We start from the raw sequence: 27,492 nt of genomic DNA on the forward strand, positions 1-27,492 counted from the left end.
CGGGTAACCGGGGGCAAGCGTCCATCTCCCACAACAGGGAGAAAGGTATTTTAGCTGTCAGGCCAAAGTCTGCACAAACTGTCATTTTACTTCCCCTGTTTATTTGTTATTTTCACTTATTGACGTTATTGCTACCAGGTTTCAGCACTTCTTTGTAACGCCGGCTGGTCCTTTCATCCCAGGATCATGACGCGGTAGCTGCGGTCAGGAGGACACTGCCTGCCAGCAGCACGGCAACATTTGCTGTTATTGCAGCTATGGATAAAAATAAAAACTGAATGCTACAAGCCAGTAGATACAGAAACGATTAATCAGAAGTGAGCTGCTGTGTTTCACTAGCAGCAAACGCAAGCTTGATGCATGGGTACTCGTATAACCCCATGTGGGAGGAGGGCAGCCACAAGTTTCTTGATGGAGATTGTATCAAATTAAAGACCACGGGGTAGATGACATCTCTCCAGCAGTGACAGTACTGGCTGTGGAAAGTCAACAAGCTCAGTGGATGTGCACATTTGCCTTTGTTCTTTTCTCTGCCAACAGGTAGTTCCCTCCAAGTGTCTCCAGCCTTCTTTATCATCCGGTCACTTTGGAGATTCCCCGTTTTCTTCTGCTGGAAGGTGGAGGACCTTGCCCATGGCAAAAGCGTATTCTTGGACTGCAGACTGTCTCCCTCTGTCCACAGCCCGTCCATCCTCTGTGCACTTACCTCTTCTGGCAGCAAAGCTCAGAAGAAACCAGTTCCCCTAGCTAGAGTTGGATGGGATAAGCAGGGATGTAGGAGTCTGAACGTAACCAGCCAGGAGGCCAAAGAGGATTCACTAGACAAGATTTTTGATACTGCCTTCCAAGACACAGAAATTCTGCAAGTCAGAAACCCAGTATCCATCTAACAGCACCTGGGAATCCTCCAGCCCAGGGTGCTTCAACATCAGCAGTGATGGCAGAGAAGCTCCAGTTTTGGACTTATCTTGCAAACTATGCTGACACTGTATTGCTGGCTTCTGCCCCGAATTCCACCCCATCCACATGGGCAGGGGCAGCTTCCAGACCCACTCCACTCCCCTGACAAGTAGGTGCTGTTAGCACTTGCCTTGCAAAAAGGCAGGAAGAGGTATTCAAATATGAGCACAGCATGTTATCCAAATAGCAGCTGATCTGAAGAAAAGGTGGTAGGGCAGAGGTGGCCTGGAAGTTGCCATTTGGACCGTGCTAGTCCAAGCCTTGTGTCTGACATAAAATAAGAAGGGGAATGACAGCAGTCACGAGTAGGTATTGGCTTATCTTATTACCTGCCCCAGAGCACTCTGGTGTTTGCATCCCTTCAAGGGACGCAATATATTCACTCCCCAGCCATTCTGCATATGTCCTCCTCTCTTTTACTGGCATGATCTCAACAGCAGAATCCTTAAAGATTAAGTCTTTTCCTTGAAAAGCTGAAGAATCAAACATTTTGAATCCATTCCCATTGCTGCTCTTTCCAAAGTAGACCTGAAAAAAATGCAAAATTTTCAGTATTTTGCAAGATTGTGCCACATTCCTCTTGTACAACATTAAAGACTATAGGAACTGCTTTGTACATCAAAAGTGCATACACAATTGCAGACTCTTTCTTATACATTTGCTTTTAGACACTGCTAGATACAGAATTCTGCAATTGGCAATTATAAAAATGGCATTTGTGGTTTTGGTTTCTTCAGTTATCAACTGGAAAGAGCTGTGTTTTTAAAACATTCTTCTGACTAACTACTGTTGTGTAATATAGGGTTTGGCTACACAGGAGTTCCAGGAATGACTGAAGCCTAGCACGGAGAAACTCAGTATGGCTTTTAAACCAGTTAACTTCAGTTCCGACAGGAACCTAGCTGTGGCAGCCAGGCATGGTCTGCCTAGATCGTTTACCATGTACATGGCTGCAGCATAAATAGACCCAGGAATGTTCTGTTGCATTCCTAAAAAAAGGAAAAGCATTAGCATGTACTCTGCTTCTGGTAGACTTCTAAGTCTTGCAGTTTGGAAAAACACCTTAAGCTCTAGGAAAACTACTACTGAAACCAGTGGCTGGGCAAAACGTTGAAATCCCTTGTGCATCAGGGTGGTTTTACTAGGAGAATTACATGGGTTGTATTGTACCTTCTCCATCCCACTCCAACAACAGGGCTCTGCACACCGCACATGCTGCCAGCCCATGATGCAGGGCTCATAATATGGCAGGAAGGTCCTGTTGTCTTTATCCTTGGTCTGTGTTAGACCGTATGTAACCCCACCCCAGAAGATTTTTAATACCTGGGCTTTGTCCAGTAGTCCATATAGAGCAAAAACACTGGTATCTGGGTGAACCATAATGGCCTGAGCTGGCACCTGAGCCAGGTGACACTCAGCAAACTGGGTGACTTCAGCACGGGCACCATTTGGACACAGTAACTGGAAATCACTGGACTTCAAGTTTTGGGCCCAACTATCAGTGTTTTTACCTGAAAAAAAACCAAAACTGTTTGTTGTCACTTACTGAATGCTTTAGAACAAAAAAGTTTCAACCCCCACCCCCCCGAATTATAATAAAGAGATACATAAAACCAAGTACCATCTGTGTTCTCAAACACTGTTGAATGCTTCACAAAGGCCACATCCCCGGAGTCCTGTGCCAGGCACCTTTAGGAAATGAGAGATAAAGATGCTTTGAACTGAATTTTTATGTGAACCACATTTTTTTCTTACAACAGAGAGGTTTATAATTAATTTTTTCTTACATACATTCCTGCAAACAAACGCGCTGGACCCTAAGTAAGTAAAAACAGAGTAATTAAGCATCTTGAAAGGAGAGAAAGCCAACATTTTTGCAAAGTATTAAAAAATATTCTGAATTTTTAAAGAGAGGAATATAGTAAAAATTTTGATTAAAAACAGTGTGAGAAACAACAGAAAAGGCCAATATTAGATGAGCAAAGAAACAGAAGATATATTAGGTGATATTCAGCGCAGTATTCCCCATCTGTCAAGTCACTTTCACTCCATTTTACAACATGCACAAAGTATATGTCATTAAGACTTTTTTGAATAAAATAATTTGGGTGCCTAACCCAAGAGTTCATCAGATTCTGCACACACGCATGTGTGCACACTCCGTATATACCCTTTTTTTTTTTTTCTCTTTCCTTTCCAAGTCAGAATGACCTTGGTGCTTAAACAGTGCTTTTACAGCCCTGTACACTGCAGATACCCAGCTAATCTAACGGCAGTTTCTAAGGGCACTGTTCCAGAACTACATTCCGTTTCCTCTAACTTTCTGAAGCAGCAGCAGCCCAACATGCTAAGGGCGCCTAAAATCTCCTCTTCTATAAGTGGTATCCCATTATAGAGAGTTTCAGGGTAAAGCTGCAGAACACCACACCGTTACCAGCATTTGCTACTTCCCATGTTAGATTGCATCGTGTGCTGGACAACACCCCAACAGGCATCACAGACTGTTAGGAGATGATTGCTGGGCCTGAAATACGAAGTCAGCAAATGGAAGACATGCACGGCACTTGCTTCAGACACCAATACACGAGTAAAATCAACCTCAAATCAGTGAGCTGGGTGAGCCAGCAAAAAGATCCAACTTTCCACGTATTTCGGCTAGTGTGTGCTGACAGAGGATCTGCGGGTAATAAGAGTTTAGTGGTGGTACCTTGTTGTTTATTCTACAAGTGCTTTCAAGAACCATTTTCTAGAACAAGGTCGTTAAATCCACCAAGCGAAAAGATGTAAAGCTGTAACTGAGCATGGTTTATGTAGTGCACAATGTGAGGGGGAAATTACTACTGCTAACAGTTACCAAAAATATATGTATTTCAGTTGTACCTGGTTTAACATGAGCAGTTACAATCAGAGGTCTTATGATGTGCCTGACACTTGTCGGGCAGAGAACGAAGAACTCGGTAGGTGCTGTTCAGTGCATTCCCCATCAGAAAAGGCTGATCCCAACGGATTCTTCAGTACTCTGCAGAGTCCAATTTGCCCCAGGCAGTGGGATATACATAAACTGAATGACCTGTCATGCTTCTAGTCAGATTAGTCTGAAGATATCTAGAAGGAATCTGGAAATCTGAGGCTGAATTTTAAGCCCATGCCAGTCACCTTCTATAACTCATTCTGCTTTCAGAGAGGATCACCTGAGCATCACAGCCACACCTATCCCTCCCTTCTAAAGGATTGTGACTCTGCATTTTTGACCCAAATCCTAACCTTTTAAATACGTAAAACTTTCCACTCAATGAATTAAAACATATCTATTATATTAAAATGAAGTTTGGGCTGTATGGGCATTATAAAATGCACAACCTTAGAATGTGAGCAAGGCTCAGAGCCTGTAACAGCGCTTACTACTAATTTATTTGGTGCCTGGTAGCTAGCCCTGTTAATCTGTCAAGTACAGCAGAGGATCTGGAGTTTGCCTGCAAGGCACGCACCACAACAGAGTAGCTGGACACAACTAAATAGATTTGCAAAAATCAGTTATTGAAGTCCAGCACTTCGGTATTTACCAGGCAGCTGCTGTTGAAGTTTTTTCCCTGAAGGAAAAAACCTGCTTGCTGCCAGCTGTTACATGCACCACTACCTCCAGAGATGGCCAGGAAAAGGAAGTGTTTCTTCCATCTAAGAGTTTCACAGTCTTTGAGTATGGCCCTGTATGTAGATGTCCACTCTTCCTTTTTTTCCTTCTTCTTTTATACTGTTTTCCCCCTGTACCTTTAACGCATCTTGTTTTGAAGAGGATCTGATATCTGAACGTTGGCCGTAGGTATTTGTGCTGTTCAGAAACTTACCTTCAAATACAGCCACCGATGAGTAAGGGTAGTGAAGATCCACTCCTGGCTCCCCATCACTTGCCTGCCATGGACTTACAGCAGCCACATTCTGGCTACTATTTGCCTGCTTCCCTGCTAAAGCCTGACCATTCAGAGGGGCAGACTGTCTGTCACATTAGATTAAAGCAAGACTGGAGACTGATGACAATCCAACTTGGTCCTCACTAGGTGGGCGCCTATTGCTCTGTGAACAGACGTACAGATTTGGCTGTTGGTCACCTGGATGGCTGCAGGCCAGGACGCTGGCAAAAGGCTTTGCCATGACCTGATGTAATGCCTTAAGACATACCTGTATTGCTGAAGGCATCTGGGGACACGTCCCACTTAATTTATAGCACATGCTATCTAACTGTAGCAATAAACAGTTTTTGCTGACTGGGATGGAAAATTGTTCCTCCTTGCATTCTGACAAGCTGACAGACTAAATAACAATAATATGTATTAATTACCTGAAGGCTCCACTGTAGCTGTAATAACGTTCTTGGCTACTTGCACTGCATTTATTGTTTCCACTATCATCTCCAATACATAGTTGACAGAGTTTTGATGGGTAGTGGTCCTGCTTAGCTGAAGGCACACAGCTGGCAGAGAAAAACTCACTCACAGCTGGGGAAAGACAGACAAACCAGTATACAGAGTGAAAAGCTTGAGCGCTGTACAAGAAAGGTAGTTACGCTGTCATGAAGTTATAACCAATGCAGGTTCCAGTAGAACACTAGAAGCATGAGTTACAGCTGCCTTACTGGAATTCACAAACTACAACTTTTCAAACATTTTCAAAGCACTAATTAGCTGATTATTACTCTGTAATAAACCAAATAGCTTTCTGGCAGATAGGAAATAGACAAACCAAATTCAAATCTGGAGTCCTATGGTCATGGATCCTTTGCTCGTTGTGCTACGCTGCTCCATTATGAAATACAGTTTGAAAATAAATGCGATAGAATTCAGGACAGGGATACATCATTTACTCTGGCAGTCTGAGACACTGCAGGAGGCCAAGACTGCCATTGAGATGGATCTCGACAGGCTGGAGAAACAGGCTGACAGGAACCTCAAAGTTCAACAACGGCAAATGCAGGATCCTGCTTTTAGGATGGAGTAAGACCATGAAAGGCTGGGGGCTGGCAGGCTGAAAACCAGATCTGTAAAAAAAGGACCTGGGCATCCTGATGGACATCAAGTTGACCAAGAGTCAACAGTGTGCTTTTGTGCCAATGAAGGCCAATGGCGTACTGGGTCACGTTAGTGAAGCAGTCAGGGGAAGTGATGATTCTCCTCTGACATCTGTGCCAAGTTTTGAGCTCCCAGCAGTAGAAAGACATTGACATTCTAGAGCAAGTGCAGTGGAAGGAAAGTAGGATGCTCAGAGGGCTGGAGCATGACTCTGCACTTAGCGGGCTGAGAGCTGGGTTTGGTCAGCCTGGAGATAAGACAATTAACAATGTATCACTGTCTTCATTTACATAGCAGTTTCTTCCAGAAGACAGAATCAGATGCTTCTCAGAGACGGCAGAGCAAAAGGGTGAGAAGCAACAGACGGAAGCTACAAGAAGGAAAATTCTGATTAGACAGAGGAAAAAAATTCCTTTATACCAAGGATGGTCAAACACTGGGACAGGAGTCCCGAGAGACTGTGTATGATCTCCATCCTAAGAGTTACTCAGAACCTGCCTGGACATGGCCCTGGACAATCTGATTTACCTGGACCTGCTTTGAGCAAATGATTGGACTTGGTGACCTCCGAAGGTTGCTTCCAACCTAAATTAGCTAATGATTTTATGATAAAGGAAAAGAATACTTTTGTGTTAGATGTAACATCCTCAGTATGACCCCTCCATTGTTGTACTCTGGTGGCAAACTTAAAATTTCAAATCATTACATTAAAAACAAAACACCCCTTCACAAACAGATAAGCTTAATATAGAGCTATGAAATACCAAAATTACTTTCCTAATGAAAGTTCATCATTAGACTGTTACCGTATTTTTGATATGCAGTACTGTTGTCTCACCTTGAGGAATATCACTACAGGCTCTGGTCTTAATAATGCCCCTCTTAATTAGAATACCAATGGGGATATTCCATCCAGCATTTCTCCCCAGTCCTGTGTGGCAGGACTTCTTTCCTTTCAGGTCATTGATGGTGAATGCATTGGACAGATTTCGCTTCACTAATGCCACAGCATAGTATGCATTGCTGTTGTCATCAGCTTGCAGGAAAAAAAACAAAACAAAACAAAACAACCCACGTTACAGCTTCCCTTAAGCATTCCCACTACTTAATGATCACCTACAGATCTGTTACACTTATCTGGTGCCAACTTCAGTTGCACCAACAATCGGCTAGTCAGGAAATACGAACGTACACACAGTTACTCTTCACTTCTACTACTTCACAATGTTGCATTCACTTACAGCCTGTATATCGGTACCACTATGCACCTGAACTGAATAATCTAGAGACAAACATGAAAGTGTTCTTGTTAACACCAGCTCTTATAAATACATCCCTCTGAAAAACAACATTTGGATCATTAGTTACTTAGCAAAACTTCTTTAAGAAGTTATTTTTATGTGAAAACCTCAAACTTGTATTAAAATTTCCATTAGTTTTGCAGCATATTGAAATTCTGCCTTAGCACAGTGGACAATTCTTCTTTTCACCCGTGACTCCGAAGCAGCCACAATGACAGGAATAATTTGTTTCTAACTAGAATCTACTGTGTAATTTCTGTATTTTTACTTCTGTTAAAAATACTTTGATTTTGTGAATACTTATTTTTTCCATAATAATATTTTTTTTCCAGAATTGAAAAGACAAATAAAGAGGTACAAGACTCAGAACTACCAGAGACTCAACCTGGTCCTGCAGCAGAACAGATAGAAGTTGCCACAAACTCACCGTAGGAGCCTGTCCCATACTTATTCCCTCCTGTATCCATGATGTGAGGATAATAATTCACATTTCCTTTGGAAACAGCTTTCCCAGCAGGGCTAGGGAACAGACGCTGTGCTTTTAGAGCTTTTCTCAAATAACATGGAAAAATAAGGTCCATATTTATGTTTCCTGACCTTACCAGAGTAACCTTCTCCAGCAGCTGGTACAAGGCCATATGTCTTCCCAGCTGTATAAATATCAGCTCCACCCAGAACTACAGCATCACTTTCCTTTTTCTGAAAAATAAAAATTAGGATTTTTAGGGGAAAAAACCAACAGATACCTTCACTGCTACAATGATGACACCTCTAGCATCACGCCTGTTGCACATCAAATGGCAAGCCTGACAGCACAAGAACAATGTACTGCTAAAGACAACCCCCAAAACCTGCATAAAGCATCATCAGTGAAATGGGGACAGAAGATTTCGCATATACAGGCTTGAGCTAGATGGGCAACAATGCCCTCATCACAACTGAAGGTCATCAGGGCTCAGGCCCATCCATACCATATGAGCTATAGACCACCTCCTTGAAATCCAGTATTCCTACCGGTCACGTAAGTGTCCGTATCTCTGATCCCGCAGAGAGCAGCTTGTGCTAATTTGCTTAATTACACAAGGATTGTAGCAGCCTACCTGGATCAGCTCCATGCACTGCTCCTTTGTCTTGGCTGAAACACACTGAATTGCTGGTTTCAAATTCTTTTCCCTAAAGGCAGTGGCCATTTCACCACATTTCCAAATCTCCTCAGTGGATACAACACACCAGTTCAGGCTTTCTGGCAATGCTGCAGAAAATTGGAAAGCAAATACTACAGCTCACTTTTGTTGTAACAGACAGTGAGGGACACACGTTGCCCACTGTCACATATGTGCCACACGTTATTAGAAATGTTTGCGTCTGTGTTTCTATCCATCTCTCCATCTCAGATTTATACCCGATTAGGAACCACAGAGCTCTCCAGATTAGTGGTATGTCCACACTCCAAACTATCCACAGCAAAGGAGATCCTCCCATGATTGCTGACCATTAAGCGCAGGCATAAGGTGTTAGTTGAGTGCAGCAAAAAACCACCCTGAACACGTTTCCTCATCCCTGGCAGGCACTGAGAAACGCCCAGATGAGACAAGTCCAGGAGGTGAGGGGCTCTGCAACAGCACAGAGCGTGTCTGGGAGCCCAGTTGCAAAGATTATTAATTCTTAAGGTAGGAATTCTTACAAACTGTGTTTCTGACTTGGCCAGAATGCACATCAAGTTAATTTTTACAGTCTTCTGATAGCACAAAAGATCATAACACTTCAATAAGGAGCAACTGAGGGTTTCTTCAGCTTCTGGAGGAAATTCTCTGCTAGGAACACATTCATCCATTCTTTATAGACTCCCTGAGGATTTACACAGTAAGACATTACTATTTCCTCTTGTTAGCAGGTAAGAAATGGAGCACCAGGTAGCAGTAGCAGCTTAGCAGATTAATGTTTCTCACATACCAGAAAGAGTAGGAAATGCCTGCATCTTTGTCCTGGTTTCAGCTGGGACAGAGTTAATTTTCTTCCTAGTAGCTGGTACAGTGCTGTGGGTTTGGGTTTAGTGTGGGATCAGAGTTGATAACTGATGGTTTAGCTGTTGCTAAGTAGGGCTTACTCGAAGTCAAGGACTTTCCAGTTTCCCATGCTCTGCCAACAAGGAAGGTGCACAAGAAGCCGGGAGGGAGCAGAGCCAGGACAGCTGACCTGAACTAGCCAGAGGGATATTCCATACCATAGAACGTTATGCTCAGTATATAAACTGGGGAGAGCTGGCCAGGAGGGGCTGATTGCTGCTGAGATACTGGCTGGGCATCAGTCAGCAGGTGAGCAATTGTACTGTGCATCATTTGTCTGTCTTGGGTTTTATTTCTCTCTCTGTTGTCTCCCTTTTCACTGCTATTATGATGATATTTTATTTTATTTCAATTATTAAACTGTTCTTATCTCAGCCCAGGGGTTTTACCTTTTTCCCGGGGATGGCAGGGTGGGGTGGGTGTGTGGGCAAGCAGCTGCATGGTACTTAGTTGTCGGCTGGGGTTAAACCACAATGATCTCTTAACACAAAGAGCCAATTTGCACAGGAAAGTATTCTGCAATGTGATACTGTTTCTAGGTCAAAAAGTGATTTCTAAGTCAAAAAGTGACCTTTCTCCATGCTCAAAGATTAGACTGGCACCTTGCCATAACCCTCCAAGAGTCAGAACAAAACAAAACGGAATAAAGGTGGCCTCTGTTACCAGCTGTCTTGGTTCTTGGTTATGAATAGGAATCTAAAGGCAACTTACTGTTGGGGTTGCAGCTCAGAGCTTGCATGGCATGAAGATACTCATCACCTAGCCATGCCCGGTAATTCTGAGCTGTGATTGCAACGAGCTCTGTGGTGGAGTCTCTGAACAGAAGGTTCTGGGCACGGTAGGCTGCAGAGTCAAACATCTGAAACTTGGTGCCTACCTCATTAAATCTTTGCTGTAATGTTAAACAAAGGAAAAAAATCACCTGTCACACCTCCTGCTGCCTGGGATGTGTGACATCCCATACCCCTTCAAACCCCACAGAGCTGAAGATGCCCAGATAACCTGTCTTCACAATTCAGCTAGATGGTGGGAGAGCCCCCTCTAAAATGCAACACTGAAAAAATGGTGCCCTACTTGTCCCTGGTTCAGGAGGTGGAAGACAACCGTTCCGTCTGTATCAGGCCGCACAACCACGGCACGAGCGGGAATTCGGGCCAGGTGGCAGGTTCTCCACTGCATCACGTCAGCTGTGTTGCCGTTGCGGCACAGAAGCTCAAAGTCCTGGGAGCGAAGCCACTGAGCCCATGAAGAAAGACTTCTTCCTGAAATCAGACAGAACATGCTTATGGAACAGAGATCAGGTGGGGCTGGGGCTTCTGGGTCCATGTCTGCTCTAAGCATCACATGCAGAGCAGAACACACATCTCCTGAGCATCTCTGAACTGTTGTTCTTGACTGCCCAATATATCCCATGCATCTACATGGTCCTTTAGTCTGGTATCTCTGATAAGACAAACGGCTTAACACTTGTGACACTGCACTGAACTGTACAGGGGTCTGCAGCAGTATCAAGAGCACCCCTAAGTCTAGGATGACATGCAACATTTTTGGGGTTTTTTTCCCTGTAAATGATGGTCAGACAGGCCCATGATATTAATGTTAGGCTCAAGGTAGATTTCACAAAGTGCCAGATAGGGCAGGTCACATCTTGTTGACTTGCTGCTAGTCTCTACTGAAATCCCTGGGTAGGCAGCAGCAATGTAACAGCCCAGGTCTGTATAAAATGAATAGTTTAGCGCTGTTCAAGCTCCTTAAAATTCCACTCCTAACCTTTTCTGAAACTATCGAGCATTAAAAAAAAAAAAAAAAAAAATCACCACACGGACTGCTCTATCTCCTGGTACATACATCTGTGGGTACATCTGTTTTCACTATTGGAACATTTTTTGCCGATTCCTCGATTCACACTAAATCACTTAACATCACACTGTCATTACAGACACCGTACTTCAGACCTTGCAGCTCTGACTACTCAACAAACTTCTGGATTACTCACCGTCTGTGTTTTCAGGCACTGTGCTGTGCTTCACGAAAGCGACTTGTCCTGCTCCTTCAGCCAGACACCTAATAAACGTGAATCCAACCACAAAGATGCATTACAAAGCACAGCTCCCTGCACTGGGCACTGCTGGCTGACAGCCAGGGGGCTTCATGCTACATCCCCTCAGCCAGGGACGCTGACCTATTTCCTTGTGCTGAGAGTTTTGCTCAAGGCAGAGACGAGTGGCTGTTGGAGCATGAATTAAAACTATCACTGTCATTTGGTGAACATCGACAACATGTTCAATGCTGCCTGGACAAACACCACGACCTTTTTCCAGGAGAGTTCTCAGTCTAAGGCAGTCACATAATCCTTTGGGGAATACAGAGAGAGGAGGCATCTGTCTCACACAAGCGAATTCTGCCCTTGCTTGGTTAGTGCTGTTACTCAGGGACTGGGCGCTGCCACGCAGCACACAGGCAGGAGGAAGGAAAATAAGGAAAAGATTGGCATGCAAAAACAGAGGGCAGAGGAACTCACTAATTCAGTGCAATGGAGGTGGGATGACTGAAATTACTGAGCAGGGTGGCAATTCAGCTCTCAGACTCCAAGGGTCATCAGGTTTTACTGGGAAAGATACAGCCTGCTAAAACAAATACCCAGACTCGTGTCAACAGCTGCCGCACAAAGCAAACAGCAATGGGATTTCCCTACCCAGAGTAAGTGCTAAATACCCATTTGGTTTTAATACTTAGGTATTAATGCCTGAAATACTGGGTTTAGAAGCACGGTCGTCCTAAAACAACAGCAAATTTTCCAACAGCATCAGCTGAAAGCTCTCTGGCTTCAGTTTCCTGTCGGTTCAGTTTCCTGTCGGTTCAGTTTCCAGGCCTGGGCATGATGCTATGGATAAAGCACAGCAATAAATAAAAACCAACAAAGATGATTTTTACCTGAAAGCCCCACTGTAGCCATAGTATCGTTCTTGGGAATTTTGTTCACATTTGTTCTGCCCAGCCAAATCCCCTTTGCAGAGCTGACAGAGGGATTTGGGATACTTCATGCCATTTGCTCCAGGAATACAGCTTGCATTGAAATAGTCGCTTACAGCTAAATGTGAAATTAGAATGAGAAATTTTTAGCAACTAACAAACAAGATTCTACAATCTCTTACAGCTAAATGTGAAATTAGAATGAGAAATTTTTAGCAACTAATAAACAAGATTCTACAATCTCATTTTAACACATCTACACAGTACATCCCTAAAACCATTTAGAAGGGATAAGTCATTTTGTTCTTAAAAGATGGGTTTCAAGTTTTTAAAAACCCCAACTCTGCAGGCTTCATCAGACCTAAGTTAGGTCCATTCCATCTTACAAAGAGCATCAAAGCCAAGGAACAAGACAGCAGCCAGGACCACACATTTCTGCCACACACAAGGTCCCAAGACCGTATGGAAAGGCGTTGCGGCAGAACAGATCTCTCACCTTTTGGAAGGTCACATCCCATCGCTGCCAGTCGTCCACTGTCAATTAGAGAACCCACTGGCACATCCCAGCCTGCAGTTCTGTTGATGCCTGTGTGACATGAACTGACTCCCTTCAAGCTGTTGATGGTGATGTTGGAATTCTTCCTCACCACTGCCACGGCATAATAGGAAGTTCCAATCTCTGCAGCGTAGGAAGAGAGAGAAGCAGCAAGGTAGCCTCGCAGCAGCATTGCAGGGAGATACACTGATCTGCAGCCTCTTGTGGCTCCCTACCCACAGAGAAGTCACGCTGTTCGCATCATCAGTGAGAACCTGCTGACTGTGAATGTTCTCCATTACCTTTTCAGTGGGAGAAGCCTTATTCAAAGGCCACAGGCAACCTACTCCAACTTTGAAGGTAATTGTGCTTTGAAAGGGAGGTGGGATCAAAAGACATCCCAGGAGTTCTTCCCAAGAAAAAAAATTTCTTCTAACATTTCAAATATATTTGGATTGAATTTAAACTGATATAATAGTAAAAAAAATATTCTCCAGTTGTCTACTAATTTGATGTTACTTTGGACACAGTACAGCAAGTTGATGTCACTGGAGCATCACAGATGATTTCATTCTCTTTGGTTTACCATTTGATATAACTCAGTCAAGAGTTTAGAGTCTGAAGTGTGACCATAAGGTCATTCAATCTGACTTACTTTAGATCAGAAATGACTAAATTTCACTCACTTTTCTCTGATTTAAGCTCATAACCTGACTAATGGAGACAGGCAGTCTCTGGCTCATGAGGCCCACTTGGTTTTGAGAAGCTGAAGTACAGGTCCCTCACCAGGGTCATGATGTGGTTAACGGTGGTGGAGTGGGCTGCTACAGATGGTCCAAGTCCCTGTGGACTGAGCCCAGCAGGTACCTCTGAGGACACCTTGGCCAGATCACACTAAGACCCAGTTGCAAACCAAATCCAGCTCCCTCTCACAACAGCGTGGTGGGACACCCCTGCCTGCAGACTGCTTCCAGAGCTGTTCCTTCTTTGGGTCTCTGAAAGTTAGGGGGGACATCTTCCAGCTCTGACCTACACAAACGTGATACTGAGCCCTTTGGATGACAAGTCACCACTGGATTTATTGCCTCTGTCTTGAAAGAAACTCAAAGCTTAGGGACACCCAGGGTAAGGAGCGGAATCTATCACCTCCTTTCTTCCAGCAGGTAATCATAAGCACTATTAAAAGGACAACTAATTATTCTAATTGATGGGATTGAGAGATAAACCTAACAACTATATATGCTTTGCAATTTGTTAATATATCTGCAAAGTATGGAATAGAGAAGGCAATAAGCAACGAGAGAGTAAAAAACAAAACAAAAAACCACCAAAAAACACCAAACAAAAAAACAACTCAACACACACATGACAGGAACAGCTATTTTGACCCAAGTTTTTCAGGACAGACTCTGCCCTAGACTTGCATCTCCTGTTCCCCCCACATTCTGTTACAGGCAGGAACATCCAAGAGGGAACCTGACCATTACTTACTGTTAAGAGTTTTCAAGAGGACCACCCCAAAATAAAATGGACACGGTAAAAATGCACAAGAGAAAGCTTGTATTAAGTAATCTAAAAGTTATTTAGTCAGAATATACCTTGATCATATACTTCCCCAACCACAGGTTTCAGACCATGCTCCTTTCCAGCCTGGTAAATCAAACGGCCATCCAGTGTCACCGCATCTGCCAAACCATCCTGTGCAGGCAGAAGGGCAGAATACACACTGAAGCTTAATTATCACTATTTCTCAACAGCCAGAGGCAGAGTACCCATGAATTTAGGAGAAGAGGCCCCTTAATCTGCATTTGTGAGTCATCTTTTCTTAAAAAAGTTTTTAAGGCCACCCAAATTTCTGAAGAACAATTACCAAGAGGAATTCTAGAACTTCAAAACCACCTTCCTTCAGAAACAATGCAGAAACCAGCCCTGGACCATGATGGCCTCACTAGTCTTCGTGGTCCATGGATCCTGCAGCTCTGTGATGAGTCTTAAAGTGCATCAATTTGGAATTTCAAATTGCTATAGCTAGTGCCCCAAATCTTGAAGATTTAAATAAAATCTATTTTTGAGGTCACAGACAGATGGTTTGACGTTATGTCTTCTGGGGCTGCAGAATCTGAATGCCAAAGCGTACTCAAAAGCAACCTTGAGGCATACTGGCTTGTACCTCAGCAGACAAACAGCCAAACGTTTGGGGCAAGGGGGAGCAGGTGGCAGTGCATCTCAACGAAGGAGGAAAGCACCTAAAAAGACTGTCCAAAGCAGGGGAATACAAATATGGGGCATCCACTTCTGGGAAGGTGTCCAACACCACCAGATCTTTTCAGCTGACTAACAGCAAGCTGGCTGGAATCCTGTTGCTCTGGATAGCACAGGACAGGGCTTCCCACAGCAGCAGGGACTAGAGAACCGCTACGCAGCACCTCGGATCAGCTGAACCGGGCTCTCACTGTGTACTGAGCCTAGCGCAAGCCAGGAAAGGGCATCTCGCTCAGAGACAAGACACTGCTGAGAAAATAATCAGCAGCTTGACATTTTATATTTCTAAGCTGATTCCAAGATTCTTATCAGTTTCTTAACCGCTGGTTTGGCACTGGAGGGGGTGATTCAGTTTACCGATCCCTTGGCAGTTTGCTGAGCATGGCTGGGGCAGGGCTAGGACTATGCTGCCTGGTATACCACAGTAATTTCCCACAGGCTGAGCCACGTGAAAAATCTGAACATTTTTTAAGGGACCATGTGCGAGCACAGGTAATTGATGTTGACACCTAAATCAGATTTGAAGTTGCCACATCATTCGAAGCACTTTACTTAGTTGGCTCAATGGAAAAAAAAGTCGATATCCATTAATTAGCTGAAAAAATAAATGCCTTGAGAGTTGCTTCTCATGAATAATAACAGAACAAGACACAAAAATGCCTACCGTTGTACTTCAATTGAAGTAGTTTACAGGCTGCAGACCCCTCCTTTAAATGCATACAACAGTGTGGGTATTGGGTTTTTTTTGTTGCAAGCATTTCCAGTACATTTAGCAGAAGCATGGCATTATTCCACACATGATTTTTTTGTAAGTGTATCTGTGATGGCAATACCATGTTAATTATTTTCAGAGGGACTTAATTCCTGTGTGTCACCACGTTTGAGAATTACCTAAAGAAGTGTTTACAGACCGGCTGATAGCTCAGGCCACATTAAATATTGTCAGGTTCCCCAGCTTAATATTTAGACATTTCTCAATTTTTAAACACCTTCAAAGAAGAAGTTATTTTGCTTTATCCATGTGCTAACACGTTCGCAGGACTAAGTCCAAGTTACGTGGCGTTATCTCTGCCCCCTCGGCCACTGCGTCCCGCTCCCTTTTTGGCCTCAGAGAGCAGAGTTCGGTGCGGATGCAGAGTCAGGCGTTCCACACAGTCCCAGGCAGAGGAGGCCAGCCTAACACCGAGTAGATTATTAGCACAAGAAAAAGAGAGGTCTCAAGGACCGAGCCTCATCCGGAGCCTTGCAACGAAGACTCATTTGTATCAGAAAGCTACTTACGCTATCCACCTGCAGGTTCCCGAGTGCAGCTGACCAAGTTCGACAGGAATCCAAGGTTCCAGATAAGTGCCTGCTGCCCGCAGGGGCGTACACACGCAGTTCTGCGCGCACTGCATTTCAGAAGCGGACACTCATCAGCCCTTTTAATAACCTGCTCTGCAGGCTCCTCTGTGGAACGCAGCAGTCAGCCAAGCAGTTGTAGGAAAAGCTGGCATTAGAAAGTATTTTCTGTCTCATCCTGAGGCAAGATCCACCTTTGTTTCAATACCTGCTCCTAACATTCCTCAGTACAGTCTTGATTCCCTTGCTCAAGAACAGTACTTATCAAGGGGCAATGAGGTGGGTTTAGTAGTCGGACAACCCTTCTGCTTCCGTTGACAAAAAAAATTACAAGATACCAACTTCTGAAATTTGTTCCTTTTTTCTGGCCACACAAGCCCCTGCCTCGTCTCCCTGCAAACTGCTCTGCCGGGCCCTGTGTCCTGGCTCTGAACCTCTTGTCCTTGACAAGCTGCATCTCCCACACAAAACCCTGATTTTTGAGCATGTCTACATAGGGTACGCACAGAATATTTTTCTTAACACAGCAGAAGTCTTCCCTTTCACTCACACTCTGCCAGTGAAGACGACCATGACCACCTACCTCCGCATTCCCTCCAGTATCGACTTGTTGCCTCCTAAGGAGGGAATTATTTTCCACACAGCATTTTGCAAAGCCACATGTTTACAGCCTGTAAAACCCTCCCCAGAGCCGTGCTTCTTTTGGAAGCTCAGCACGCTCAGGACAGCTGAACTGCTACGGCTGGGTTTGCGTGCCCTTTGCTCACTACTTGCTGCTTTGTGTCTCTCTTGTACTCTGGTATTGGGAGATTTAATTTGGCTTTACACTGATCTCATCTGTATATACAGTAATTTCCATGGTGGGACCCTGAAACGGGAGTTTGATCCAGAGTTTATTGAAATACAATCTACTTATAGGCTCAGCAGCACAGCTTTAACTACTGTCTGCATCTTATAGCTCCATCCCTTCTTAAATATCTGCTAAATAAATCTGACAGTTCCCAACTCAAAGATTAGCATTTGGGAGGAAATATTTAAGACCTTTGCTGTGTTCCTAATAACTGGCCATATGTGACTAGCTGAACGGACAAGACAGGGCCATTCTGACATTCAGGTTCACATGTATAATTTTATATCTTTAAAAAAAATAAAATACATATGCTTTTGTTTTTCAGAGACACGCATGCAGGGAAGCACATGGTCAGCTGCCCGGATCATCAGATACTGATGGCAGAGCTGTGCACATCACCACTGGATTATTATTTGGCACATGGGGCAATTAAATCGACAACACTGCTCACTCACCTTGATCATCTGGGTGCAGTTGGCAGCTGACCCCCCTGCTGTGCACTCCAGACGGGGAAGGATGCCAGCCCCACCAAAGGCCTTACTCATGTCATTACACTTGGAAAGTTCTTGCTCAGAGACGGTGCACCACCGGATACGTTCCAGGCTGAGTGCTGCAAACACCAAGAGAAATTCTAAAACATATCAGTGCCTTTGTAACAGAGCTTACCATTTAAAGGTTCCCAAAGAGCCAATCTTTCATTCCATTCCTCCTCCCAAACCAGAAAGAAATCAGGGCTCTTTCAACACTGAATCCTTAGAGACTGCTCCTACTTTCGTTTAGATTAACATGAATACTGAAGTCGTCTGGACTGGAAACCGGACAGGCTCAGCTCAGATACCGAAATGCGATGGCATTTGTTTCTGACATAAGGAACACGGGTACCGTGGAATAGGTCAGGCATACAGACTGTTCTTAAAACCTTGCAGAATACATCATTCTTTTCTCAAGTCCAAAGCATTTAAAATTATTATTTAAAATGACACGCTACAAAACCAAAGGCACTGTCCAAAGACAACTCTGTCTCAAGCATTGCCAGTTAGTACCTGGAGTCCTGCCCCAGCCCTTTCTGGTCTGAAGAAAAAAAAAAGCAATCTTAGGTGCTCAAAAGCCTTGCCACTAGGCTTGGTACAAAAAATAGGAAAATAAACTCGTCCCTTCAAAACACTCTTTCGTAAGAGGCTGTTTTTCCACAGTGACTAAAAGGGGAGGGCAACTCCATGAATGAAAAGACTCAGGTTTAGTAGTGGAGATCCCATCAATCAGTGGAGGAGGGTGTCTTTCCACGGGCCCAAACACCACCCTTCCAAAGTGCCAAAGCTACACACACTTTGTTGCTTCTGTAAGGACATGTCATCATGTGGAAATGGTGCAGCTGTACATAAAATACATATGCAAGTATGGTTTATGCTCATAAACAAGCACAGATCATTTTTGTAAGCACACTCCATTGCTTTTCTACAACGTCAATTTTTAAGTTGGAGTCTGCCGTTAAATCATTTCTCATGGTGATCTAAAAACTCTAACTGGCCCTCTCCTTCCCCACCACTGTCACGCAGTTGATACCATATCCAACTTCACAAGCTAAAATCCCTCCACTAGTGCTCAGCAGTAGCCACACACAATTTTTGACTCAGCGGCTATAGACTAAACAAGGTTGTTGATGCCATAAAGCTTGTTTTGCAGCCGATACTGAAGCAGAGGGTTTGGCTTGCGGTTCCAGGGCAGCTCAGAGCCAACGCCACTGCTGTGAACAAACACAAAGTCAGACTTGGAAAGCTCAGAGGAAGTTTTCATGGGAGCAAGTGCTAGTAGAGGGAGAAACAACCGCCCATCTCTGAGATGCAGGAATTCTGAGAACCAAGATGGTTAGAAGAAAGGCACAACAGGGTCGTAAGACGGCACCTCACAGAAACTTAACGTCTACCTTATCTACCTGGGCGAGTTCTTCACCATTACTTTCTTGGGGCAGGAAGAAGCAGCTAGGTTTTCATTGATAAAGGCTTTTATTTCTCCTAAACACAAGCATATAGAAATTAAGACTCAGCATTTCAGTATGTATGTGCCATTCTTCAGCCTCAGCATTTTTGTGTTACGATATAAACACACAGGAGATAATGCATGAATTGTATGAAGAAATCATTAGCCATATACACCTGAAACACGAAACAAAGCTCATCTGGCTCCATACAGCCAAAAGAGTGAAACAGCATGAATCTGTTGCTTTTATCCTCACTCATCTAAGAGGTAATTAATTTGCCCCCTTCCAAACTGCTGATCACTTGGTTGTTCCAGGAAAGCCAGATCCTGGGCAACCGCCTTCCTTGCAAGTTAACCCATTTGAAGCGGGCTTGAGCACAAACCAGATCTGCAGTGAGCCTCTCTTTCCGTTGCCAACTAAGTCTATCTTAAAACAGCAGGTCAGTTTCCAAATCCATGCTTATTCAGAATGTTGGCCCTCCTGTGTATCTGTAGACATACATAAAGCACGAAGTGGCAGGAGCTGGCAACTTGCATTTATTTGACATAACACTCAAGGTCCTAAAGACACACGTAACTATCACTGGCAAACTTCCAATTAACTCCTTTGCTGAAAGTAACACTATTACATTGTGTAACATCAAATGGCCATTAATACAGCTATTAATACACTATCAAGAGCTTTCAACAGAAACAACAGTTAAAAAAAAAACCAAAAAACAAACTAAGATCCATTCCCTTTTGATGAACTGCAGAGTGCTTCAGAAACAGCATCTATATCTCCACCGAAATTAAAAGCATTTGTCATTAGAATTCAGGAATTACAGAAAGCCAACATGTCACACAGAGCATGGTAAAAAGAATAAGGCAATTACTTCTATTTTTACAAAGTAAGTATCGTAGAACTGTTCACACTTGTGAGAAATAGACACCATCGAACCAAAAGAAACTGATTCGGGTGCTGAGGAAATACGTTTGACACCAATGAGTCAAGACGTACATGGTGTTCAATACAGGTTTTTCTACTCCTTTTGTAATTCTTTCCTATTCTTCTATTTCTTTTCCTGGCCATATGAGATTGGTTCTGAAATGGTTCTAGTTGCCCTCTGCTCTCACATCATAGAAGTCAACCACAAGTACACCATGCCACAGCAGAAGTTTTTGGAAGGCACTTACCAGCATGAAAGAAAAGAAGATAGAAGACATTTCTAGAGCTCTTCATGATGAAAATGTTGGGATTTGTGCTTTTTCCAGCCTTCAGAATCCCCAGAGATCAAGGTTTCTGCAAGTGTGTTCTCCCCAGCCTGCTCTTCGGTGAAAACTGGCAGCATTCAATTGCAGGTGCACTTTGTTCAACAATTTATCTTACCTACCTTGGCACACATCAGCTCATAATGACTACAGGGGGAAAAAAGCCTACCTCTTCACACCGCCTCTACACTTGCAAAAAAAATGAGACCAGGACATTGCAAAATATCTGAGGCACCAATGAGGTTGCTGCTGCTTTGGCACCACCCATATACTCAGATAAACAGCTGCACCCCGGCTCACAGGGGTAAGGCAGAGCTGTGTAAAGAAACCCTCACTTTGAGTTCTGTGTATTCCCTACGTGTTAAGGCTAAGGAAGCAAAAGTAGCTTCAGGCTAAGCACTTTATCTGACAGAGCTGACGGTCACTTCTTTTTGCCACATCCTCAGCATCATCGTGAATTTCATAAAGCCCTAACACGAAACCCAGGCTTTTACACAGTGAAGCCTGTACGCTCTACCAGTGGTACAGTGTGTGCCAAGCGCACATCTCCTGAAATTTAATAGCAAACGCTATGAAATAGCTGAAGTAGGTTCAATTTTTTAAGAGTTTTAGAGAAGGTCCAGGAAGGCTTCTCTCTCCCAGAAAGAGTAAAAACTCTGTTAAACGCTGCTGTGACTTTTAGAGTAGCTTTCACAGAGCAACACTCATTTGTGCTGCCCTTCTCTTTGTTTCTCATTAGTCAATGAACTGCAGCTGCCTGTAGCACTTTGTTTAAACAAAAGCCATTTAACACTGCTTTGCTCTGGGTCAGCACCCAGCTACCAGAAAAAGAACAGCTGTGTACCACCACAGAACCCCATGCACGTCTTTACCATCCTCTACGGAGAGCATGCACAGACAGCACAGCTGTATGCATTCTTCAGTCTTTATACACCCGGCAGTGGTGCACGGATGCTTTCATAAGTTACTTAGCTACTTGACTGCAATTTGGCAAGGCTGCTGGCTGTAACACCTACTAGCACCCGTAAGACAATGGCTGAGTCAGGTAATCGCTATTTCAAGTTTAGAACTTAAAAAAAAAAAAAAAAAAAAAAAGACTCCTCCAGACCTTCCTCTTAAAACCTTATGGCTGAACTGTGATTCTTGGCTGCCTAGACCATCTGGAATTCAGTCATTCCTTTGTTGTCTGAAGTGATGAAGAATGACCTGACACCACTGAAGTCCTTCCAAATTTCTGGAAGGATCCATTATTCTGATCCTTTCTGTGCCCTTCCCACCGGCCAGATTAACCTCTCAAGCCCTCTGATGCTTGCAGCAATGCTTATGTACCTATATAGGTGATAAGGCTGATGCACAGTCCTAGCACCAGTTCTGAAGACTGCAAGGCAAAATAATAAGAGATTAATTTGGCACCACACCACTCCTGAGGTTCTTCTGATCCTCTACGGGAAAGGTTCAGAAGGTAGGGGAGCAGCCTTGTACGGGAAGCCTGTTCTGAACACAACCCCCTCTAAACCACCACACCAGCACAGTTCATGATAATTTAGCTAATTTTCCTATTTTATTCCTAACCCTACGAATAACTATATTTTAAGGAGATACTGAATTTCTTAACCTAATTTTCAGCACAATTTAGCAAAAATGCCTGCAAAGAAAATATATTAATGTAACTTAAAATAATAGAGAGAAGCAAATACTTCATCAAACATGCTTGTGTGTAGCATCTACAAAAAGTTGGGTTAGCAGGCTGGGAAAAAAACCCATGGTGCCTTCACTGAGCCAGGAAAAATAGGGTAGTAATGCATCAGTACGGCACTATCTAGATTTTCTAATTATTCTAGTTGTTAAATTGGAAGCCTTAAGAGAAGTACAGGTATTGTAAAATACATCTTTAAAATAGAGAAAGTAAAGTTTAACCAAGAATCAAAGACACAGCAGGGACTGATACTGGAAAAATGAGATTTAGAGAAACACTAATTAACACAAAATCTTAAAAATTACCAGATAAAACAAGTCAACTAGGAGCATCAGGGCTGTCAGAATCAACTTCTCTGCCAGGGCTCAAGGGCAACATCTGAAACAAGCAAAACAAAAAGTGCAAAGAAAATATGCCAGAGTCCTTTGGGTTTTCTTGATACAAGACTTGTTTTCACTCTAGCATGACAACCATGCAAGGTAAGTCCTGCAGACTTCAGTGTAGGATTTGGTGACACCTGGCTAGTACACAACAAATGCCTGGCAGAAAAGTTCTGTGAAAGTTATTCAGTCACTCCAATATATGAAAGAGTGATTCCTCACATATCTTTTCAGCTGAACCACATCTCTTTCCGATGAGTTAAAAAAAAAAAAAAAAAAAAAGGCAAAAAAAGTACATACAATATAGAGTTCTCAGGTGTTATTGCTATTTGCAGATTCAATAGCTGAGATTTAGATTTATATTTTTTTAGTTATTCTGTCTTAAGATGTCTTACTATACACTTCAGATAATCAGTCACTTTCAAAGAGGCAAACTGTAGTACACTTTTAGCTCCTTCAAAAATTCATGACATTACTTGTCAAAAGTTGCATCAATCTTCTACACCTTGCACTTCCACAGACAGGAGTCTCAGAAAGACAGCACATCTACTTCATAAATCTAGAAAACCAAAAATTATTTTAGGCCATACACGAGCAGCTTACACTTACTGTAAGTCTTATAAGCATTCCACACAACACCAGTAACATTGGTGTCCCAAGTTCAAACCTGCTTTTAACTTCACTAGCCCCAGTCTGGTCACCGGTGTTCCTCTAACACGTTGTTTTCATCTACAGTCTGAGTCAATTATTTTGAAATGCTACAACACCTGTATTTCTTTGGATTAAAAACACACTTGACAAATATATTGTACAACAAAGTTTATTAGCTGTTCTCCTCTTTCTAACAAATGGAATGGATAGTGTTGATAATTCTTTACAAACCAAATTTGGTTGTGTGACTGCACCGTGACTGTCGTTAAGTACATCCCTCTTATAAACAATCAGTTGCAAACAAGCAATGGCAGGTACCAAATAATATGGCAATTAGAGAATTTCATTACTGAAGGGAGTTCCATGTTTTGGTACAACGTATTTCTAACATTCAGCACAGAAGTTTGTGCGTTGCAAATGGAAAATCTTGTGCCTACGCAATCCAAGATGAACATGTACAGAAAAATAAAATGTATCATTGACCCGAATTCTCCCTTTGGTTAAGACATGCATATTACAAGGAGCGGGGGAGGGGGGGGAGACAAACCCCTGAAATCCCATAGAAAAGAGGAGAACTTGCATGTTTGGTTTTGGTTTTTTGTAACTAATATTCCCTGGACTTTATGCCCAGCCACCATAGCCCAATCGATTTCTTATGTTTAAGGAAGGTAAATTCTAATTTGTATTTTTATTCAAAACAAAAAGCTAGGAGTAGGTGATAAAAGAAAAATATATATATTTTATATATATATTTATACGTGTGCGCAACTATGTAAAGAAAATAATTCCCATAGTTACAGAGTTTAGTTAAAGAAAGTTTAATATATATATATTTATTATAACAAAATAGGCAGTTATTGTGGGTAAAATATCTATTAAAATCTGACCCCTAAGAACACACACATTTTAGGCTACGAATCTTTCTCTCATTGCCCTAATGACCATCTCTGCAGCTGTTTTCTGTATTACTGCCAACGGAAATTTGGCATTCCTCTGAAAAATACAAGGTTTCCTAGCACCTAAACATATTTTAGGCTCAAAAAGTGTGAGGACCATTATCTATAAACAATTTCTGTAAGACACTATAAATAGTGTTTCACCAGGAAGATTAAAAACATTACGCATCTTTGTCCCTAGCAATTTTATTGGCAAAAAATGAAAAAATAGATTATAAGAATATCCATATGAAATTATGAAAATGAATATCCCTTGAGCAATAGTAATGGGACTTAATGAAAATGTTAACTCAAAATTTGAGAGTTTCTTTCTAACTGCCTGGAAAGAAAAAAAAAAATACTGTGAGAATAGAATTTAACTCAGAAAATAAAACCTGAAATTGATTGCCCTGACCAAACCATGCTATTAAAGTTAAGCGTGCAAAGTTACTTATGATTTACAACTTCCTTGAATACAATTTTTCTTTCAATTGTTATGAAATTTTAAAAGAATGTCTATAAAGCTTTTTTGAAAAATCTTTGAAAGTTACTTTCCCTTAAACATTAAGGAATTTTACCAAGCAATTCCCTCCCACCCCCACCCCAAACTAATAGCTGGTCAGGCCATTCCACTGTCATGTTTGAAAAATGGCAAACCAACAACACACAATAATACAAATTATTTAAACTAAGAGAGACACCAAATGTAAAGCTTATGGGAACTGCAGAATGTGATGGTTAGGGTATGAACCACGCTGGAAAGAACTAGAGGCAGGCTCCACTGGAAGGGCTTAAGAGTCGTCAGATGTAGTAGGTGATGTCAGTTAGAAAATGAAAAATAAAAACTTGTTTTCATAATTTTTCCTTTGCCGGAACCCAGATGTAAGGCCCAGACTGTTCCTCTATGATCTGTTTCACTTGGTTGTAGATTTCTTCCAGTGTGTCTCCTTGGACAATAGCTGCAAAACATAATGTGGCAATCAGCAACCATCCTTCCTAGCTCTGCACAGAAACCAAGATGTTCCAAGCCAAGCTGTTCTTTTCTCTCAGAACGGCAAGAGGATTTTAGATTACTGAAGGAATGGACACCCGCTGAGATTTCTGGTTTTGTGCTGGAGCGAAGCACATCACTGATGGCACTGTAGGACACACAAAGCACCATCTGACTCGCTCAAGAGGCTTGCTTGAGGTTAGCAAGTGGTTTTCGCTTTACTACAACTATACACGTACAAATGAGGTGGTGTCCTGGTTCCAGCTGGGACAGAGTTTATTTTCTTCCTAGTAGCTGGTACAGTGCTGTGGGTTTGGGTTTAGTGTGGGATTAGAGTTGATAACTGATGGTTTAGCTGTTGCTAAGTAGGGCTTACTTGAAGTCAAGGACTTTCCAGTTTCCCATGCTCTGCCAACAAGGAAGGTGCACAGGAAGCCGGGAGGGAGCAGAGCCAGGACAGCTGACCTGAACTAGCCAGGGGGATATTCCATGCCCTTATAGCCATACCACTATATCCGCTGGGGGGGAGGGAGGAGGGGGTGGCCAGGAGGGGTTAATCACTGCTCAGGGACTGGCTGGGCATCGGTCAGCAGGTGAGCAATTGTACTGTGCATCACTTGGGGGTTTTTATCCTTTTGAGATTTATTCCTTTCTCCTTCTCATCACAATTGTTGTTATTTTATTTTATTTCAATTAGCAAATTATTCTTATCTCAACCCAGGAGTTTTACCTTTTTCCCAGTTCTCCTCCTCATCCTGCTGGAGGATGGCAGGGAGGGGAGTCAGTGGCTGCGTGGTACTTAGTTGCTGACTGGAGTTAAACCACGGCAGTTGAGTCTTCTGCTTTTCCTGACCACGTTTTAGAGTTAACCTGAGTCATTTCACATACCCTATTCTTTTTCATCCCAAGGTTCATATGTGTTTCCAAAACAACAAAGCAAGACAGAGTACAGGGCTGTGTCCTCACACAGTCGGTCTGAGTTGGGCTTGGTGTAATGCAGACTGGTGAGCTCCTCAGCTGGATCCCGAGGCTGGCTGGCTCTGGGATTTCTACCTGCTAGCACCACCTCTGCTTTTGGCCAGCAAGAGGAGGAACTCATGGAGCCTGTGGCCCAGCCAAGAGATACAAGTTTTATAGACAACCAGCTTCCTTATATAGTTAAAGAGTGCAATTTATATTCAGATGGTGTAAGTTAGTTATATTTTCTCCAAGGCTAGAAAACATTTAGAAATGAGCCAACATGGATGTGTTCTGATGTATCAGAGTAAAGCACTGTCTGGTGAAAATAAGAATGAAGCTTGAGCTGTTCTTATGATACTTCAGACTGAAAAAGCAATCACTGTGAGATAACAACCTCTTTTTAATTAGGATCACCACCTCAGTGTTGACAATCCAAGAGACAAAGTTTAATATGGAAGATAATCTTGGAGGCAGGCCAGACTCACTCTTTTGTGCATTAACATATTACTGCTGCTTCTGAGCTTTGCTTTCATACAAACTACTTCCTTTTTATTCCTACTTATCATTCCCACCCCTTAAAAACTTGCTCCCATCTGCAGCCCATTGTCATAGTGCCCGGGGGAGGCGGCTGTTCTATTATTATACGTCAAGTATAATGTTCACAGCACAACAGTAGATTATTTAGAAGTGCATTTAGAAATTTCTTTGCAATGCAAATAGCCACAAGCTTCAGCATCTTACTTCTCTCCAGCTATGTTTAACCACCCTCTTCCAAAGCTCAGTACCCTCAAAACAGACGATGGACGTGCTCATGTGCTTTGGTGCAAAGTTTAAGTCTGTTTAAACTTAACTTGATGATGAAGTTGATTTCAGTTGCCCCACATGATACAGTATTTTTTCACAGATTAGGGAATACCCGCACATTCTGTTTTACCACCTGAGTCATTTGAGTAGCAGCCTCCAAATTGTAAGTAGTAACGGGATTTGTAATGTCTTCAAGTATCTCAAACAGATTCAAAAAAGGATTTCTGGCCTGAACTGGATTATCAAGGACAGATTGCTATCTTCCTTCATCAACAAGCCTTATACAACTGAGAGAAGACAGGGCCCTGAGACTAGAGAACTTTAGAAGGCCCACAGTGTTTTGAAACATCTTGAATTATGTCCCTTAGTTTCCCTGAAAAAGTGTTCTATGTAATGCCCTGAGACAGCCTGGGACAATACCAGCTACTAACTAAATATTTAATTAATATCTATTAAAATAAACTCACTCATTTCCTAAACAACAAACCTGACACAT

The 27,492-nt window shown here is 42.7% G+C and overlaps 2 protein-coding genes across 22 annotated transcripts in view; both read right to left on the reverse strand.

Moving 5' to 3' along the window:
• Positions 1–79: 79 nt before the first annotated feature.
• On the reverse strand, positions 80–20,766 carry MELTF (melanotransferrin). Of its 3 annotated transcripts, none has more exons than XM_027787176.2 (16): positions 20,505–20,766; positions 17,807–17,961; positions 14,497–14,596; positions 12,860–13,042; positions 12,325–12,481; positions 11,387–11,454; positions 10,465–10,652; positions 10,102–10,282; positions 8,425–8,576; positions 7,927–8,023; positions 6,862–7,059; positions 5,297–5,453; positions 2,582–2,649; positions 2,284–2,471; positions 1,290–1,488; positions 80–255 (listed from the first exon to the last, which is right to left on the reverse strand). In XM_027787176.2, the coding sequence occupies exons 1-16, from the start codon at positions 20,548–20,550 to the stop codon at positions 185–187; spliced, it is 2,208 nt and encodes a 735-aa protein (XP_027642977.2). In that variant the 5' UTR covers positions 20,551–20,766; the 3' UTR covers positions 80–184. The 3 variants fall into 3 exon arrangements, with proteins under 3 accessions (XP_027642977.2, XP_027642978.2, XP_005237782.2); XM_027787177.2 differs by having other exon boundaries at positions 80–747; XM_005237725.4 differs by having other exon boundaries at positions 80–1,488.
• Positions 20,767–23,459: 2,693 nt separating this feature from the next.
• The window catches only part of DLG1 (discs large MAGUK scaffold protein 1), a 163,372-nt gene continuing 159,339 nt past the window's right edge, over positions 23,460–27,492 (reverse strand). For all 19 annotated transcript variants that reach the window (XM_055817414.1, XM_055817412.1, XM_055817410.1 and 16 more), the window contains one exon: positions 23,460–25,200. In XM_055817414.1, the coding sequence (XP_055673389.1) occupies positions 25,094–25,200 (107 nt within the window). In that variant the 3' untranslated portion in view covers positions 23,460–25,093. The remainder of the gene's footprint in view (positions 25,201–27,492) is intronic.

This window comes from Falco peregrinus, chromosome 12 (genome assembly GCF_023634155.1).
Source record: "Falco peregrinus isolate bFalPer1 chromosome 12, bFalPer1.pri, whole genome shotgun sequence".
Classification (NCBI taxonomy): Eukaryota; Metazoa; Chordata; class Aves; order Falconiformes; family Falconidae; genus Falco; species Falco peregrinus.

What these genes read in the sequence shown, in the direction of transcription:
- MELTF (XM_005237725.4), bottom strand. Translation starts at nt 20,550, where the DNA reads ATGAAGAGCTCTAGAAATGTCTTCTATCTTCTTTTCTTTCATGCTG. An exon ending in TGGGGAAGTATATGATCAAG is followed by an intron (nt 13,043 to 14,496) that starts GTATATTCTGAC and finishes CCTACGCTGCAG; the next exon opens with AGATTGGAACTTCCTATTAT. An exon ending in CTGTAGTGATATTCCTCAAG is followed by an intron (nt 5,454 to 6,861) that starts GTGAGACAACAG and finishes GTCTTTCCCCAG; the next exon opens with CTGTGAGTGAGTTTTTCTCT.